We start from the raw sequence: 19,988 nt of genomic DNA, 5'->3' as shown, positions 1-19,988 counted from the left end.
CACCTATCCAGAATCTCCTGACATATCCTTTCCTCCACTTCCCGTGGGCTGTTGGGTGGTCTGTAGTACACCCCCAGCATAGTGACTGCACCCTTCCTGTTTCTGAGTTCCACCCACAGCGACTCAGTACATAACCCCTCTAAGTTGTCTACCCTCTGCACCGCGGTAATATGCTCCTTAACTAATATCGCTACTCCCCCACCTTTTTTAGCCCCTCCTCTGTCTCGCCTAAAACACTTATACCCTGGAATATTCAGCTGCCAGTCCTGTCCTTCTTTGAACCAAGTTTCCGTCACCGCAACCACATCCAAATTCCGCATAAGCATTAAGGCCCTAAGTTCGTCTGTTTTACCCGTTACGCTCCTCGCATTGAAGTAGATGCACTCCAGACCTCCAGGCCCACTCAGGTCATCCTCCTCCAGAGTGCTCCTCTTCTTAGCTAGCCTTGCCCTGGCCCCCAGCTCAACCCCAGCCTCAGTATTTACTGACTACTGTTTTGTTCCCCACCCCCCTGCCACACTAGTTTAAATCCTGCCGAAACACTCTAGCAAAACTCCCAGCCAGGATATTTGCTCCCTTCCAGTTAAGGTGTAACCCATCCTTTCTGTACAGTTGCCATCCTGACTTGAAGATTTCCCAGTTATCTATGAATTTAAAACCCTCCCACTTGCACCAGTCCTTTAGCCACGCGTTCAACTGTAGAATCTTCCTGTTCCGAGCCTCACTTGCACTAGACACCGGGAGCAGTCCAGAGATTGCTACCCTGGAGGCCTTATTTTTTAGCCTAGCACCCAACTCCCTGAATTTCTCTCGTATGACCCCCCTGCTCTTCCTACCTACATCATTTTCACCAATGTGTATAATCACATCCGTTTGACTACCTTCCTTTTTAAATATGCTTCCTACCCTCTCAGAGACATCCAGTACCCCGGCACCAGGGAGGTAGACTACCATCCTGGATTCTCGTTCACTCCCACAGAACTGCCTGTCTGTGCCTCTAACCATTGCGTCCCCCACAACTATCGCTCTCCTAAACCCCTTCTTTCCCTTCCGGACCCCTGAGCCTGTCTCCGTGGAGGCTGTTAGTGTAAGAGTTTTATCCAAGATTTTGACCTATACCTCAGTGATATAGTTCTAAATCAGGACGATGTGTGGTTTGGAGAAGAAATTACAGGTAGTGGTGATCCCACGCACCTGCTGCCTTTGAATTGACAGAAGTCATGGGTTTGGAAGGTGCTGTTGAAGGAGGCTCGGTGATTTGCTGCAGTGCAACGTGCATATGGTACAACACTGCTGCCGCTGTGTGTCGGAGGCAGTAGATGTTGAAGGTAGTGCATGGGTTGTCAGTCAAGCATATTGCTTTGTCTTGGGTGCTGTTGAGCTTCAAGACAATCTAACGCCTGCACTACAGTAAATCATCCCAAGGCATTTTTTCAAATCTACTCATTTTTATTAGTGTTATTATATAAATCATGTAGCTTGCAAGCCTCTGGAAGCAAGCAGCACAAATTTGCAATTTGATTTAGTTTCCTGCCTCCATGGAAAAAAGGCAAATGATCAAAGCTGTACCATTTACCAGAGCTGTCATATTGTTCTGGCCTTAGTTGTGCTCGCTCAATTGTCCAGCCCATCTATACAGGCCAACAACCTCCTTTCCAAAAGATGAGCAACATCAACTTTGCCCTGAAGTTGGGGAAGGTCGGGCTAAACGGTGAGGCCATGCATATGACTTTTGAGAAACTGCGCATGCTCTTTAAAATTTGGTGAATGGGTTGAGGCCCTTGTAAATTCTAGGTGCAAATATTTCAGCAGGTGAGGATCTCTAACAACACATACTTGTAAATTCACCCCATAGTATCTACCCAGATGGCCTAAGTTACAGCAGATATTTATAAAATATCACTAAAACAAGTAGGAGACTTGGAGATGATGGCTTGATATGTGGTGCTGGGATTATGATCTGAGGGCCGGGTCAGAGTAAGTGTCAAAGAGTGGGCTTTTGGCTTCTGCAATTTAAAGACTAGCTCGCTAGATAACAAGAGCATCACCCTGTTAGCAGGATTGATGACAACACGGTTGGATTTGAGAGGATAAAATTACATAAATTCAGAGGGGACAGGGTAGAATGCGTAAGGGGAGCCAAGAAATGAAGATGACCGTGTCATGCCAGTAATTTTCAAGGGAAATGATCAAGGGAGGGGATACAGCCAGTGGGAGGCCCAGCGAGAATACAAGAATTGGGTAAAAGGATCCACTGTGCAGGTGGAGGGCCCCTGGCCAAAAAGGTGGCACAGAGGCAAAGGGAAAAAGGCTCAGCATTATGCCAAGCTTGAAATCCATTGAGGTGAGAGCATAAGGAGATGAGATCTTTGCTAAGGGCAGATTGTTAAGGTTAAAGAGGGGAAGATCTGAGGGTGTTAAAGGGGGAAGATTAGGAGGAGGGATGGGGTCAGAGAAAAGTGGAGGGGAAGGAAAATCCACAGGCGTGTTATTACCCTGAGTTGCAGAGTAGAATCCATCTTTACCAATTATAAAGATTCTTTCCTGCTTGTACCCCTTCACATGTTGAAACAGAAAATCTGCTGATTTTATTTCTGACAGCTTCAACGTGGCCTTCGTTACCTGCACCCAATGGCAATTTCTTTCATCAATTGGCAGCTCAACCTTTGATGAAATCACAGCTTAACTTAAAATTATTTTCCATTTTTCTTAATAACATGCCCTAGTTCTCTTTGCTCCCATCCCCTCCTACTACCCAAAGAGGAAGTACAAATCTGGAGCCTAACTCATCGCTTTCTTTACAAATAATAAACCATTTTATAATATATTTAAATTATTTTCTGCTCTGTCAACAGAATGTAAAATGCATACAGATCTGTTGAAAGGAAAAACTGAAGAGTAATTATTCTCGATCTGCCACAATTGTCATACAAGAACCAAGTTAAGGTAGTAGTCGCATAACTAGAGTATAATACAGAGACCTATAATTACTACACAAAAGTTGTTGATTCACTGTTATCAAAACCTGGAAGCTTTTCAGATACTAATTAAGAAAGACCAGATGGAATAAAACCACATGAAAAGAAACAACAGCTAAACAGCTTCAAATATACGATACAGCTCAGACATTAAAAATACTGTGCACTTTAGTATTTAAACAAGATTTGAAATGCAATGGTAATCGTGCAAAGACGCAGCAAGTATTTAACAACAAGGAGTGGTCAGAAACCACATCAATTATTTTATTCAGATCCTTAATCTTTATAAAATCCCAATGTGAAGGTGATACTTAGGACATTTGTTTGACTTTGAAGACTGGTGACACTTGGCTAAATTAAAGTTACTTACTGTTCTTTCAAGAAATCTGCTACCCGTTTAAAGTCTGCTATGCAGTATTCTCTTTTCATGTCCATAAGAACACTGTCTGATCCAGTCTGAACTGGCACATGAAGGAAGGAATAGACTTGAGGGTGAAGGAGGATTTTTGCCATTTCCTGCAGAAGAAAAAATACCATCAGTGAACTCCATGGATAATACATCAATTAAATATTTTTTCTTAAATGCACAAGATACCAAACAAATCATGGGTCTGTAAAAAAAATATTTTACCCTTAACACCGCTGATAGAAAGGGGACCCAAAATGATGTTCACTAACTATCACCTTAAAATTTCAGGTGATCTGGGGTTGTCAAAAATAAAGGCATGATTAATTGTCATGTTATCACAGGGAAAGGGAGGCATGATGACACATTGGTTAGCACTGCTGATTCACAGTACCACGGTCCCGGGTTCAAATCCCGGCTTGGGTCACTGTCTCTGTGGAGTTTGCACATTCTCCCCGTGTCTGCGTGGGTTTCCTCCGGGTGCTCCGGTTTCCTCCCATAGTCCAAAGATGTGTGGGTTAGTTGGATTGGCCATGCTAAATTGCCCCTTAGTGTCAGGGGGCTAGCTAGGGTAAATGCATGGGGTTATGGCCTGGGTGGGATTGTGGTTGGTGCAGATATGATGGGCTGAATGGCCTCATTCCGTACTGAAGGATTCTATGACTATGAAATACCGTTAAATAAACAACATATATCTAAACACAGCAATTTCCTCACCAACGTTATTTTGAAGGTCACTGTGGCTCTTTTTGAATGCGAGGTACTCATTAACTAACCTAAATCAGTGCTCCTCAAAATAAAACTATAGTTTCAAATACTGTCAATGATACTTTCTTTCGACTTTACTTTCCTCCTTCAGTATCTCTTCTGCCCTCTTCAGTGGATAGGGTGCCAAAGCTCCATCACCTCACACAGCAATCACATTTAAATCTTTCAAGGTTTTCCTTTTAGGTAATTTGATTAGCCTTCTTTAACTTTCTAAGCTGCATTTTACATCATAAAGAACCACACAAGTGCTTCTTGTCACAGTGGCTGTTTTTCTCCTCAAGTGGTTTGATGCTGAAAGCACAGTGCTTGCATTGCGTAATGTGAATCTTTTGAAGTCACCAACCATTTTCCTTTGAAATTTTTAGAACACGTTTCAAAAGACAAGTCTGAAAGAATATGAGTAACACTATAAACAAATAATTCTACTGCACGCCAAATCAAAGTCCATAACTTGCACATTATTATGCCAAGTTATGCCAAGGTACATAAAGCTACTATGAATATTATTTGTGCTTCAAATTATTATTGTGACCATTGTGGGAAAGTGGGATGAGTGGATTGTTTCATACACGATGGAATACACATTTTAAGAATCAAGAATAGTTGGCTCCAATTAATCAAAAACTTAACCTTCATTTGGTATCCTCTATATGTGGGTCATTGGTTAGCGACACACCCAAGTCAGAAGGTAGTGAGTGGGTTCAAGTCCTATTCTGAAGACTAGGAATACAACCTAGATTGACACTCCAATGCAGTACTAAGAATTTGGTGCACTGTCCAAAGTCCCATCTTTTAGGTGTGATATTAAACCAAGGCATCTTTTGCCTACTTGGGTCGTCATAGTGGAATGCAACAGCGACTATCCTTCAAGAATTGACTGAAAAAAGCTTTGGAATGTCCTCTGGTCTTGAAAGGTGCTAAATAAGTGTAAGGTTTTATTTTGTTCCCTTTACATTAAGAGTATATCACACAGGATTGCACCCCAATGGAAGGAAAAAAAAGCTTTCTTTCGAGCTAAGGCCAGCACATCCTTGACGATACTATTAGCTCCCAGATCTGTGCCCAACACAAATCTATGCTTAAACCTCTCTGACCAAATTCACATGCGTCACAGAACTGAAACACCCCAACTCAAAGTCACAAATTACTTCTTCTGTGACTCTGATGACCTCTTGACCTACTTGCAGCCTTTTTACCTGATTCTGTTCCCTAGCTATCTCTCTCCTTGGCAACTGTCTGAGGCAGAATCAGACTGTTTACAACCTTGGTGTCATACTTGACCCTGAGATGAGCTACCAGCGACACATCTACACCATTACGAAGGATAGAATTCTCCGATCTCATCTGCACCCACCCCGCTGCATGCTGGTCTTAGGTCTTACCAGGTCTATGAACAGTGAAACAGGCTCATAGAATACCTACGGTGTAGAAGGAGGCCATTCGCCTCATCAAGTATGCACCAATTCTCCAAAAGAGCATCTTATCCAGGCCCAGCCTCAACATTGCCAACATTGTGGATTATTCCATTGGCACCATTCTCAGGCATGCTCGAGCTTCAGTAATGGCTTGAATTATTTCTATAAACAGATTTTCTGGCATTCTGGACCAACTGATTAGCTATGGCTGAAATTCTGAAATGCAATTGAACGCAACTGCTGGCTATTTCTGCCGTCAGAATGGTGGACGGGATTTTGTGGCACCACCTTCACACAGCCTCAAGATTTCTTTTTAAAATGTAAAGATTCATCTCACCTTTTGTCAATTGCAACGTCAGCAGGTGTAGATAACATTCACTGATTTGTAAGCGATTTCTTCAGGCAACATAAAACTGAAAGCACTGATGTAACATTAGAAGAAGCTCTGTAGGATTGTTAACAGATAGTTCAGGTATTCCTGCACCATTTCTTATTACAAGTATTGCCTCACTAAAGCCTGAAAACTGCAACAGTTTACACTCCATCGCTAATACAGCAAATTTACTCAAGTTCCATACGAAAAGTTAATACACAAGGTAAGATCACATGGAGTTAGAGATAATTTGTTAGCTTGGATAGCGGGCTGGCTAACCAACAGAATGTGGAGATGCCGGTGTTGGACTGGGGTAAACACAGTAAGAAGTCTAGCAACACCAGGTTAAAGTCCAACAGGTTTATTTGGTAGCAAAAGCCACGAGCTTTCGGAACAGGCTGTCCTTTCGTCAGGTGGATGGGAGTAATCAGAACTCCCACCCACCTGATGAAGGGACAACCTGTTCCAAAAGCTCGTGGCTTTTGCTACCAAATAAACCTGTTGGACTTTAACCTGGTGTTGTTAGACTTCTTACGGTGTTTAACCAACAGAAAGCAGAGAGTTGGGCAAATGGGTCTTTTTCTGGTTGGCAAGATGTAACTTGGGGTTACATCAGGGTTTGGTCCTCAGGCCCCACCAACTACTTGCAATCTATATGAATGACTTCGATGCAAGGGTAGAAGGTATTTTAGCCAAATTTGCAGTTCATGCTAAAATAGGTGGGATAGTAAATTGTGATAAAGAAGTAAACAATTTACAAATGGAAATGGAGTGGTTAGGTGAACAGGCCAAAATTTGGCAATGGCATTTAACGTGGATAATTGTGAGGTTATCCATTTTGGTTGGATACCTACTCCTGCTCCTAGTTCTTAAGTTATGTTCCATGATATATTCAACAGCTGGTGGAATTTAAATTCAATTAATAACGTGGAATTGAAAAGCTAGTCTCAGTAATGGTGACCATGAAACCATTGTTGATGCTTGTAAAAAAAAAAATCTGGCTCTTTATGTCCTTTAGGGAAGGAAATCTGTTATCCTTACCTGGTTTGGCCTACGTGTAACTCCAAACCAATGGCAACATGGTTCACCCTTAACAGCGCTCTGAAATGGTGTGATAAGTCACTCTGTTCAGGAGCAATTAGAAATGGGCAACAAATGCTGGCCTTGCTAGTGATGTCCACATCTCATGGAAGAATACATTTTTAAAGAAGAAAACATTTTTTTCCCAGAATAATACTTCACTACTGAGGTTCTCCTCTCCCATTGTAAAGACTCCAGTGGTCAGCACAGTGACTACCGATCATTTGGTCCAGATCTGAAACAGTGATTCAGCCACCAATTTTTAAGCTCGGTGTTAAACTGAATTATAAACCTGCCATCCTGTTCTGGTGCAATCATTCATACCTTTCTGCACCAAGAAGGTCATCCGAACTGAAACAAATTAACTCAAATATTTTGTCATGGTGCAATCTGCACACGCACACTTTTTAAGTTTGTTGCTGAGACACTGGTTGTCACAATGCATTCTGGATATGTTAAGTTTCACAGTGGCGAGGTAAAAAGATTAGTTCCTAACTATGAATCTCCTTCCTATACAGAATGTCAGCAGGTGCAAAAAATCCCCAGAACCCAAAACTTAAGTGAAGTTCATACTCTGGGACTGAAGCAAAATTCAACTTTCCAAGCTTCAGAGAGAAGGGCAGGCCTCTGCAGGGAAAACATCTTGAAGGCATTTCTAAAGTTAGATAACTAACTTTATTGCTCAGTCCTGTAACTTTTCCAGGATTATGCAACTTTTATGTTACTTAGTTAATATTAATTCATGTTTATACATACTTGTGACCTGAGAAAGTAAAACAGCTGAAAGTGTTTTAGAAAAAAATTGTTTGATCAATTTGGTGATTGCTAGTTCCTGTTAATATTGAAAAATGCTTGTGATGGTTTGGTTGGCTGTATGTATATCGTTTGCTAACTTATGACTGGTAAGGTTTTTTCCATTTGTATTTGTACAAATCAGCATGTTTAACTTGCGTGATAATGGTTATCCGAGTTAATCAGCTAAGTATAATGAATGCTTTGCAAGTGGGGTTTTTGCATGCTAAAAAATTAGAGGTGCTTGCTAGACATGCTAGACACACAACTTCAAATTATGTAGGTGGATGGGTAATTGTGTAATTTCCGAACATAAAAGCATTATCCACTGAAATTGATTTAAACAATTAGCAAGTATTTTCTCATGAAAACTAAAAAAAAACTTTACAAAACATAGGGGAGAGTTTTAAGGTCCCCCACCAGCATGTTTGCAGGTAGTGTGGACTCCTGTAAAGTCCCACAAATGGCCATCCCTCTACACTTCTGCCTGCCCCTGATCTGTCTGCATTTTTACATGGTGCCGAGGGCCAATTACTTGCCATTTTGGTCTCAATTTGAGGCTGGCAGGAGGAGGTCAGAGGTAATGGGGGAAAGCCCAACATGTCACCCTGCTCACACCAAGAGCAGGTGTGGGGGCACCTCCCCTCAAGGGCCCTACTTCCCAATCAGACGCGTGTCTCCCCCCCCACCCAAGTGCTCCCTCTCCATCATGATGGCCTACCTCAGGCCTCACCTCCTGCTGTGAGACCTCCTCCCTCCCCCCCACCCTCCTGGCACTCGTATGGTCCTGGACTCTGGGATTTAGAATCCGTGGACTGCTTGCGGTCCCCGCCCTGGGCATTGCTGCCACTCGCACTGCACGGGTCACAGAGCTGCCAGAGCTTTAAGTGGCTGCGAGACTGCTGTGTGTGGATGCATTCCCTGCTGTGACTCTTCAGGTGGCAAGGTGGGAAAACCCGCCATCTGAAAAATCCTGGCTTTAGATAAATTGTCAGACCTTACTTGGAGCTCATTGCCAACTGACCGTAAATGGAAATAAAAAATAGAAAATACTGGAAATACTCAGCAGGTCAGGTATCATCTGTCGAGCGAAACATGAAGCTCATTTGACCCGAAATGTTAACTGTGTTTCCTCTGCAACATTTTGTATTTTTACTTCAGATTTCAAGCATCCACAGCATTTTGCTTTTGTGTTGGCATTAACCTGATCCTTTTTCAGCAGGCAATTGTTCAGATCAGGCCTTAAAATCGCAAGAAGGGGAATTTTGATGATCCTACTAATTAAAGTTTGGCTTGGTAGTCTAACAAAAGCAAAACCCCCAGCTCTGCTGATGTGATAAATCGGGTCTGCTCTGTGAAACAATGCTGTCGTGTCACAAGAAATTTCTGCTTTAATTAAGCGAAGTTTATCGCAACTGTAAGAATCTATGTTCACCTTTCACATGAGCCGAATGTCAGGTGTGAGAACAGCCTGCATCAAGATTCCTGAGGGAGAATCAACAGTCACCCCTAACTTATTGATAAACGTTATCAAAATTCTCAAACAGTAATTCATTTATTAAAAACTAAAATCCATCCTTCATTTTTAAAAGACAAACTCCAATATGGTATAGTTTAAAGTGGAAATGTATGGAAATAAGAAACAAAGGCTTGTGCAAATCAACAAATGTCCTAGTTTACAGAACAATTGTTGTCACCACACTCCTGTAATACAGTGAGACCCGGACTGTGTATCAGTGACATGTGAGCGCTGGAGAAATTCCATCAGCAATGCCTCTGCCACATCATCTGGATTTAATGGGAGGATCCTTAACAAATACTAGTGTCCTTCTCAAAGTCAGCCCCACAGGTAAGTATTCAAGCACAACTCCTGAAAAATCAACTTTGATGGACCAGACATTTGGTTCAGTTGGCCGAAAAGCACCTCCCCTGACAAATCCTGCTTCCTCCTCTCAAATGGCTAGTGTTCCAGGGAGGACAAAGAAAACATTTCATAGACACTCTGTAGTTCTCCTAGAAGTGCAGCAGAATTCACGTTAATGACTAAGAGGAGCTTGCTACTCATTGTTCAAGATGGCGACCACCTGTCCATCTAGTTGCATCATACATTGAGTCACAATGTCTTGATGATGAGGCAGAGTGGTGTCAAAAAAGGAAAAAGGGAGCAAATCCTGCACTCCAACTTGAACTACCTCATGGGACGTCCTGCCGATGTGCTCAAAGATCTGTGGGTCTAAAATCAGTCTATTTAGTCACATGAAGACTCACAGCAGAATCCTGCCACCCCAGTAGGCATCATCCTTGAATTAAGGGACAGTCAAGAATGCCCTTAATCTAGACATGAAGTGAACACCAGAGGAGAGGCGAGAACAACCACCCACGAGAAAGCAGCTTTTGACCAAGAGAACAAAGGTTAGAGGAAAAACTCTTCAGTTGCTGGAGTCACATATGACACAAAGAAAGAAAGTTTGTTGCTGTGAGTGTCCCATGGCATCAATGCAGTAGTTCCTTAGGAAATCACCCTTAGTCCAACCAGTCCATCAAAATCAGACTGTCAATTCCAGTGTTCAACATTGACAATGCCTCCGACAATGAAACAGCCCATATGTGATGTCATTGTGCCTTTATGAAATGTATTTTAATCATGTTCCTTCTCAGGATGTTTCTAGCAGGTCTTGGAAGTTGTTGGCACCAAGATGTCTGTAACCGGTGTTCTCTATTTGTTACGAAAGCAATATAGTGGACGTCATACTGATCTTAATCTGAACTAATGCAGTGTTCTGGGGTTTTATGGTCCTTTGGCGATTGCGGAGTCTAGTTTGATTTGGGGATGATTGACAGGTCAGGTGATATGCCTGGGGACAGCTTTTTTCCTTAGAAAAGTCCAGTTTTTAGTTTCAGTTCTCAGTTGCTGTTAGAGGCTGGTGGAAGAAGGCAGTGTCTCTGTCTCTCTCTCGAGAGGTGTGCTGAAAGTTCCCGGACTGGAAAACTTCAGAGATTTAATCCAACATTCAAAGGACCAAATCACAGCAGATGTAAAAAAGCTGAAAACTCAACATCACGTACTTGTTTCTGTGCCTAGTCGAGGGAAGGGTGTTTGACTTGGAACAACATAGATAGCTAGCTGTGAAAGTTTATACTGTATCATGTTTGAATCCTGTAATATGTTAATTCTTTTTATTATATTTTAACTGTGTTCTTAAATAAAGTTTGTTTGATAAAAGCTCTGCAGTGGGTCACTTGAATCAACCCTTGACTGAAACATCTTAAGCTCAGCCATGCCAAAATCAAACGCAAAACTTAGGATCTAGATAACAGTCAGGTTTGGGTTGACAAATGGCAGATAACTTTGTATTTGTTGCTGAGTAAAGAAAATCTCAAACTACCTCCTAACTGACATTTCCTAGCACCAACAGCTGGGGTTCACCATTGACTAGAAGCATAATTTGGTCAGCCAGATCAACACTGTGGTTAAAGAAGTGCTGTGGCTGTATGCTCTGCTTTGTGTAGCTCGCTTCTTGATCCCGCAAAGCCCCTTTAATACCTACTAAGCTCAAGTCAAGAATAAGATGGTTGTTAGCTTCACGAAAATAATTTTCACTCTTAACTTCACTGTGATTTTCATGAAGCTTGGATTTGAACATAAATTTTCCATTACATGTATCACAAGAAATTGGTCTAACAAATAAAAATGTAGTACATGTTTAATGGCATGATAATTGTTAATGAGTTCAAATCAACCACTGTTGTCCAGAAAGCGAACAATTAAAAGTCTGTGGAGTCTTTTTTTTAGTTTATTCATTGGATACTAAAATCATATATTGCTACCCCTTAGAAAGTAGTGGGGAGCTGCCTTCTTGAAGCACTGTAGTCCATGTAGTGTGGGCAAACCAAAGGTGCTGTTAGTTTGGGTAGCTCCAGTTGAAGAAGCCTTGGCAATTGCTGCAGTGCATCTGGTGGATGGTACACAATACAGTCAATATGCACCAATGGAGGTTGGACTGCATGTTTAACATGATGGTGATGCCGTTTAATGTTAAGGATAAGTGGTTAGATTCTTTCTTGTTCAAGATGGTCATTGCCTGGCACTTATGTAGTGTGAATGTTACTTGCTCACTTAGCAACCAAGCCTGAATGTTGTCCAGGTCTTGGTGCATACAGGCATGGACTACTTCATTATCTGATTCTCCTTCCTTCAGGCTGTGAATTGTTGTTGGAGATTGTTTTTTAAAGTCAATTTTTTAATTTTACTTTTCCTCTCTATTTTCTCTCAATATAATTTTCTTTCCACCTTGTCTTGCCTTGCCTAATTTTACATTGAATTCATCCACTCTAATTCACCCTCTTCAATTTTGCCTTTGTTTATTTCTTACTCCTTTAATCTCATTGATAAAGGGAAATTCGGACCATAATTCTAAAACCAGTTAATGAACATCTTTTGCTGTCTCCTACTCTCCCATGGTACATTGTACAGCTCTGTTGCCTGTATGTGCAGCAAGAAGTCTCACAACACCAGGTTAAAGTCCAACAGGTTTATTTGGTAGCGCAAGCCACTAGCTTTCAGAGCGCTGCCCCTTCATGAGGTGAGTGGGAGTTCTGTTCACAAACAGGACATACAAAGACACAAACTCAATTTACAAAATAATGGTTGGAATGCGAGTCTTTGCAGATAATCAAGTCTTAAAGTTACAGACAATGTGAGTTGAGAGAGGGTTAAGCACAGGTTAAAGAGATGTGTATTGTCTCCAGCCAGGACACTTAGTGAGAATTTGCAAGCCCAGGCAAGTAATGGGGTTTACAGGTAATGTGACATGAACCCAAGATCCCGGTTGAGGCCGTCCTCATGTGTGCGGAACCTGGCTATCAGTCTCTGCTCAGCGACTCTGCATTGTCGTGTCGTGAAGACTGCCTTGGAGAACGCTTACCCAAAGATCAGAAGCCGAATGCCCGTGACCGCTGAAGTGTTCCCCAACAGGAAAAGAACACTCTTGCCTGGTGATCGTCGAGTGGTGTTCATTAATCCGTTGTCATAGCGTCTGCATGGTCTCCCCAGTGTACCATGCCTCGGGACATCCTTTCCTGCAGCGTATCAGGTAGACAACGTTGGCCGAGTTGCAAGTGTATGTACCGTGTACCTGGTGGATGGTGTTCTCACGTGAGATGATGGCATCCGTGTCGATGATCTGGCACGTCTTGCAGAGGTTGCTGTGGCAATGTTGTGTGGTATCGTGGTCACTGTTCTCCTGAAGACTGGGTAGTTTGCGGTGGACAATGGTCTATTTGAGGTTGTGCGGTTGTTTGCAGGCAAGAAGTGGGGATGTGGGGATGGCCTTGGCGAGATGTTCGTCTTTATCAATGACATGTTGAAGGCTCCGGAGAAGATGTTGTAGCTTTTCCGCTCTGGGGAAGTACTGGATGACGAAGGGTACTCTGTCTGCCGTGTCCCGCGTTCGTCTTCTGAGGAGGTTTTTCACTGTGGCACATCAGAACTGTCAATCGATGAGTCGAGCGCCATATCCTGTTCTTATGAGGGTGTCTTTCAGCGTCTGGAGGTGTCTGTTGCGATCCTCCTCATCTGAGCAGATCCTGTGTATACGGAGAGCTTGTCCGTAGGGGATGGCTTCTTTGACGTGTTTAGGGTGGAAGCTGGAGAAGTGGAGCATCGTGAGGTTATCCATGGGCCTGCGGTACATTGAAGTGCTGAGGTGACCATCCTTGATGGAGATGCGTGTGTCCAAGAATGCAACCGATTCCGGAGAGTAGTCCATGGTGAGTCTGATGGTGGGATGGAACTTGTTGATGTCATCATATAGTTGTTTCAGTGATTGTTCACCATGAGTCCAAAGGAAGAAAATGTCATCGATGTATCTAGTGTATAGCATCGGTTGAAGGTCCTGTGCGGTGGAGAGGTCTTGTTCGAACCTGTGCATGAAGATGTTGGCATATTGAGGTGCGAATTTGGTCCCCATGGCTGTTCCGTGTGTCTGGATGAAGAACTGGTTGTTGAAGGTGAAGACATTGTGGTCCAGAATGAAGCGGATGAGTAGTAAAATTGTATCTGGAGATTGGCAGTTGTCGGCGTTGAGTACTGAGGCAGTTGCAGCAATGCCATCATCATGGGGGATGCTGGTATAGAGTGCCGAGACATCCATCGTGGCGAGGAGTGCTCCTGGTTCTACTGCTCCATGTGTGCTGAGTTTCTGTAGGAAGTCCGTAGTGTCGCGACAAAAGCTGGGGGTTCTTTGTACAATAGGTATCAGGATGCCCTCGACGTGGCCGGAGAGGTTCTCGCACAGGGTCCCATTGCCCGATACGACACAAACAACTATATGACGACATCATCAAGTTCCATCCCACCATCAGACTCACCATGGACTACTCTCCGGAATCAGTTGCATTCTTGGACATACGCATCTCCATCAAGGACGGTCACCTTAGCACTTCAATGTACCACAAACCCACGGATAACCTCACGATGCTCCACTTCTCCAGCTTCCACCCTAAACATGTTAAAGAAACCATCCCCTACGGACAAGCCCTCCGTATAGACAGAATCTGCTCAGATGAGGAGGATCGCAACAGACACTGCCAGACGCTGAAAGATGCCCTCATAAGAATAGGATATGGCGCTCGACTCACTGATCGACAGTTCTGACGAGCCGCAGTGAAAAACCGCACCGATCTCCTCAGAAGACAAACACGGGACACGGCGGACAGAGTACCCTTCATCGTCTAGTTCTTCCCCAGAGCGGAGAAGCTACGACATCTTCTCCGGAGCCTTCAACGTGTCATTGATGAAGACGAACATCTCAGCAAGACCATCCCTGCACCCCCACTTTTTGCCTTCAAACAACCGCACAACCTCAAACAGACCATTGTCCACAGCAAACTACCCAGCCTTCAGGAGAACAGTGACCACGACACCACACAACAACAACAGCAACCTCTGCAAGACGTGCCGAATCATCGGCAGGGTTGCCATCATCTCACGTGAGAACACCATCCACCAGGTACACGGTACATACTCTTGCAACTCGGCCAACATCGTCTACGCGCAGGAAAGGATGTCCCGAGGCATGGTACATTGGGGAGACCATGCAGATGCTATGACAACGAATGAAGACCGCTTGACAATCACCAGGCACGAGTGCTCTCTTCCTGTTGGGAAACACTTCAGCGGTTACGGGCATTCGGCCTCTGATCTTCGGGTAAGCGTTCTCCAAGGCGGCCTTCACGACACACGACAATGCAGAGTCGCTGAGCAGAGACTGATAGCCAAGTTCCGCACACGAGGATGGCCTCAACCGGGATCTTGGGTTCATGTCACACTATCTGTAACCCCCACGACTTGCCTGAACTTGCAAAATCTCACTAACTGTCCTGGCTGGAGACAATACACATCTCTTTAACCTGTGCTTAACCCTCTCTCCACTCACATTGTCTGTACCTTTAAGAATTGATTACCTATAAAGATTCGCATTCCAACCATTATTTTGTAAATTGAGGTTGCGTCTTTATATGCCCTGTTTGTGAATAGAACTCCCACTCACCTGATGAAGGGGCAGCGCTCCGAAAGGTAGTGGCTTGTGCTACCAAATAAACCTGTTGGACTTTAACCTGGTGTTGTGAGATTTCTTACTGTGTTTACCCCAGTCCAACGCCGGCAAATCCACATCATGCCTGTATGTGAAACAGTTGACCGAAGGTATACTGTACTATGCTTTGCCTGATGTGGAGATGCCGGCGTTGGACTGGGGTAAGCTTTGCCTACCAGAGGGAAATTGTAATTGCTACTTGTACTTGTAATTGCTACTTGTAGCAATTACATATAAAATGCCTTAAATGTGTCTCACCAGAAATGCATTGTAACATAGATGTTCTGGAGTTAACTGGTGTATATTTTTGTCATGATGTGGAGATGCCGGTGTTGGACTGGGGTAAACACAGTAAGAAGTCTCACAACACCAGGTTAAAGTCCAACAGGTTTATTTGGTAGTGGCGTTTGCTACCAAATAAACCTGTTGGACTTTAACCTGGTGTTGTGAGACTTCTTACTGTGTATTTTTGTCCCAGTGTATGTCTTATATCCTTTACCTATGTAATAAATAGGCTCCTCTTCATCTCTCTGAATGTTGTCCATTTCTTGTGGGCATCCCTTTTTCCCCCACAAAGCATGGCATCATCTCCACACTCATACGAACATAAGAAATAGGAGCAGGAGTAGGCCATCGAGCCCCTCGAGCCTGCCCCGCCATTCAATAAGATCATGGCTGATCTGACGTGGATCAGTACCACTTACCCGCCTGATCCCCATAACCCTTAATTCCCTTACCGATCAGGAATCCATCCATCCGCACTTTAAACATATTCAGCGAGGTAGCCTCCACCACCTCAGTGGGCAGAGAATTCCAGAGATTCACCACCCTCTGGGAGAAGAAGTTCCTCCTCAACTCTGTCTTAAACCGACCCCCCTTTATTTTGAGGCTGTGTCCTCTAGTTTTAACTTCCTTACTAAGTGGAAAGAATCTCTCCGCCTCCACCCTATCCAGCCCCCGCATTATCTTATAAGTCTCCATAAGATCCCCCCTCATCCTTCTAAACTCCAACGAGTACAAACCCAATCTCCTCAGCCTCTCCTCATAATCCAAACCCCTCATCTCCGGTATCAACCTGGTGAACCTTCTCTGCACTCCCTCCAATGCCAATATATCCTTCCTCATATAAGGGGACCAATACTGCACACAGTATTCCAGTTGCGGCCTCACCAATGCCCTGTACAGGTGCATCAAGACATCCCTGCTTTTATATTCTATCCCCCTCGCGATATAGGCCAACATCCCATTTGCCTTCTTGATCACCTGTTGTACCGGCAGACTGGGCTTTTGCGTCTCATGCACAAGGACCCCCAGGTCCCTTTGCACGGTAGCATGTTTTAATTTGTTTCCATTGAGATAGTAATCCCATTTGTTATTATTTCCTCCAAAGTGTATAACCTCGCATTTCTCAACGTTATACTCCATTTGCCATATCCTCGCCCACTCACTCAGCCTGTCCAAATCTCTCTGCAGATCTTCTCCGTCCTCCACACGATTCACTTTTCCACTTATCTTTGTGTCGTCTGCAAACTTCGTTACCCTACACTCCGTCCCTTCCTCCAGATCATCTATATAAATGGTAAATAGTTGCGGCCCGAGTACCGATCCCTGCGGCACGCCACTAGTTACCTTCCTCCAACCAGAAAAACACCCATTTATTCTGACTCTTTGCTTCCTGTCGGATAGCCAGTCCCCAATCCACTTTAACACACTACCCCCAACTCCGTGTGCCCTAATCTTCTTCAGCAGCCTTTTATGGGGCACCTTATCAAACGCCTTTTGGAAATCCAAAAACACCGCATCCACCGGTTCTCCTCCATCAACCGCCCTAGTCACATCTTCATAAAAATCCAACATGTTCGTCAAGCACGACTTTCCCCTCATGAATCCATGCTGCGTCTGATTGATCGAACCATTTCTATCCAGATGCCCTGCTATCTCCTCTTTAATAATGGATTCCAGCATTTTCCCTACCACAGACGTTAAGCTGACCGGCCTATAGTTACCCGCCTTTTGTCTCCTTCCTTTTTTAAACAGCGGCGTAACATTAGCCGTTTTCCAAACAACCGGCACTACCCCAGAATGCAACGAGTTTTGATAAATAATCACTAACGCATCCACTATTACCTCTGACATTTCTTTCAATACCCTGGGATGCATTCCATCCGGACCCGGGGACTTGTCCACCTTCAGTCCCATTAGTCTACCCAGCACTGCCTCTCTGGTAACATTAATTGTATTAAGTATTTCTCCTGCTGCCAACCCTCTATCGTTAATATTTGGCAAACTATTTGTGTCCTCCACCGTGAAGACCGACACAAAAAACTTATTTAAAGACTCAGCCATATCCTCATTTCCCACTATTAACTCCCCCCTCTCGTCCTCCAAGGTTCCAACATTCACTCTAGCCACTCTATTCCTTTTTATATATTTATAAACTCATGTTATAAATTCATAGAGATCATTTAGGAACACTAAAATCAACAGAAGTTCCCGGCTTGAATCCTGAGGAACACTGTTGTTACAATGATCCAAGTAGAACTCTGATTGTTCTATCCTGTGCTGCTTATTATATTGACAATTTACTATTGTTATGGACAAGAGAGAAATTAATTTAAACAACCTTAATTTCTCCTCTCACTACCATCCATTGACAGAAATGTGTTACTGATATTTGATTCTCCTCTGTACAAGTGGTGTCATATTTTCCCCAACCCTTCAATTTAGAGTGTTCCAAATTTATATTAATAATCCCACAGCAAACTCGAGAGAAGGTAAAATAGGAGTAGTTTATTTTACGCATACACAAAATGCGGGAAGGGTGTTTAATAATATCTGTTCCATTTGCATTTATACAAAAATGGAGAGTAAGGGAAAGTAAGGAGTACAGAGCAAGGCCATGATAAAAATATGAGCTATGGTTTCATGCGAGTCCAGAATCAAAATACCAAAAGGTGTATTCCTTCAAAGGGTAGTAGGGTTTACTGGGTTATCGTCTTTCCAGAAGAGAGGACTTCCACAATCGGAGAAGACACATACAGCAGAATTGGTCTTGAAGACATAAATATGGGAGTTCCAATGTTCCAGCAGTTTACAATGAGGGCCAGGCAAATTTTTCTGAACAGAGCTTTTTTAGCTGCTAGCTGGTCAATTCTAAGATGGTAGACAGTGATTGCCTGGAGCCCTGCTTCTATTTTAAGGTCAAACAGTGACTGAAGATAAGATCCAAAAGTTGTATAATTAAAGAAGTTCAGACAGATCATGGACAGAGTGGTTTCAGGTTGAGCTATTTAGCCAATGAGGCCTCTGGTTGAAACCTATTGTTTTTTGGAGCAGGCAACTGTGGGACTATTAGCACTACCTTGGAGATTGAGATTCACAAACAGCTGCCTTTTTTCTCTCGCTGGCTGGGGCAGACATCTCCTCTGCTAATCCATTGTGTTGGCTTGGCTGGAATGTTTACAATGCAGAATTTTATATTCCAGGGTGTGTGAGGTGTTAGCAGACTGCTCAGAAACCTGCAGAAGGCAGCATGTGATCAGCTGGAGCCATTTTATCAGCCCAGCAATCGACCATTTTGAAAAATAGAAAAAAATATAAATAGTCAGGCTTATGGTGATATATATTTCTTCCTGTCCTCTTGCTGGGACACTATCTAATTTATTATATTCTCCTACATCCCTGGAGCTTTCACTTTATTCACACATCTAATCCGAGGCATCTAATCTGATAAATTTTGTAAGTCAAGATGTATAACTGCGACCACATTACCCTTAAAAAAGAAATTCTCAAAGATTATATCCTCAAAGATTTGCAAGAAAATTTGTCAAACATGTAACTTGTCCCTCATCAATCCATGTTAGTGTAGGATTCCCTGAATAAGGAGGATCCTCTGGCAGGTAATTACAGCTTGACAAATTTACATCAGCACCCTTCATTATAAAGGTGGATATTAGAATTTATGATGGAAATTTAAAAAGATCAGTATATATTACTTAAGATGAAATTGTGTTTGCAGGCCCTGACCCAATTTTCCGCCAGCCATTAATCCCATTTTGATGAAAGGATTGCACTTGGTTTTGACTCCCATGGGCAGATCTAATAGCTCTATAATAAAAATCTTAGAGCCCTGTGCACTTCTTATTTTCCTTAATAACTTACTATGGTCACATTCATATGGAAACTTCCCCATGTAAACATTTTGTAATATACATGTGCAGGACATTCCTAGAAATATTCCCCAAAGGGTAGACAGGTAAATAAATATTTGTGGTTTTCATCAGCTTGAGTCATGAATCATTTCTCTGACTTGAATTCCTAAAGGCAAGACAAGAACTTGACTAATCTGATATCCATCATATACTGGTCATTTGTCACTGACCATCTCCTAACTGAAATAGGGCAAAAGTATTGCAACACTTTTGGAATAACATACACTGAAGCAACAAAATACACTTAGTATAAAAACACATGCCTGACAACTGATTTGAGCAGAACATAAAAATGATAAAGCGAGTATATCATATTTTAAATTATTATATTCAGCCCCAATAATTAAATACAATGCAAGGTTATTTCTTT

At 43.0% G+C, this 19,988-nt stretch overlaps 1 protein-coding gene across 2 annotated transcripts in view; it reads right to left on the bottom strand.

The window, feature by feature from the left end:
• cdkal1 (CDK5 regulatory subunit associated protein 1-like 1) overlaps positions 1-19,988 on the bottom strand; it is a 630,648-nt gene that overhangs the window by 258,101 nt on the left and 352,559 nt on the right. For both annotated transcript variants that reach the window (XM_078241916.1, XM_078241914.1), the window contains one exon: positions 3,349-3,494. In XM_078241916.1, coding sequence (XP_078098042.1) covers positions 3,349-3,494 — 146 coding nt within the window. The remainder of the gene's footprint in view (positions 1-3,348; positions 3,495-19,988) is intronic.

Source organism: Mustelus asterias, chromosome 2, assembly GCF_964213995.1.
Source record: "Mustelus asterias chromosome 2, sMusAst1.hap1.1, whole genome shotgun sequence".
NCBI classification, from domain to species: Eukaryota; Metazoa; Chordata; class Chondrichthyes; order Carcharhiniformes; family Triakidae; genus Mustelus; species Mustelus asterias.
The sequence above is the reverse complement of the archived record's forward strand: the minus strand, read 5'-3'. Positions and strand labels throughout refer to the sequence as shown.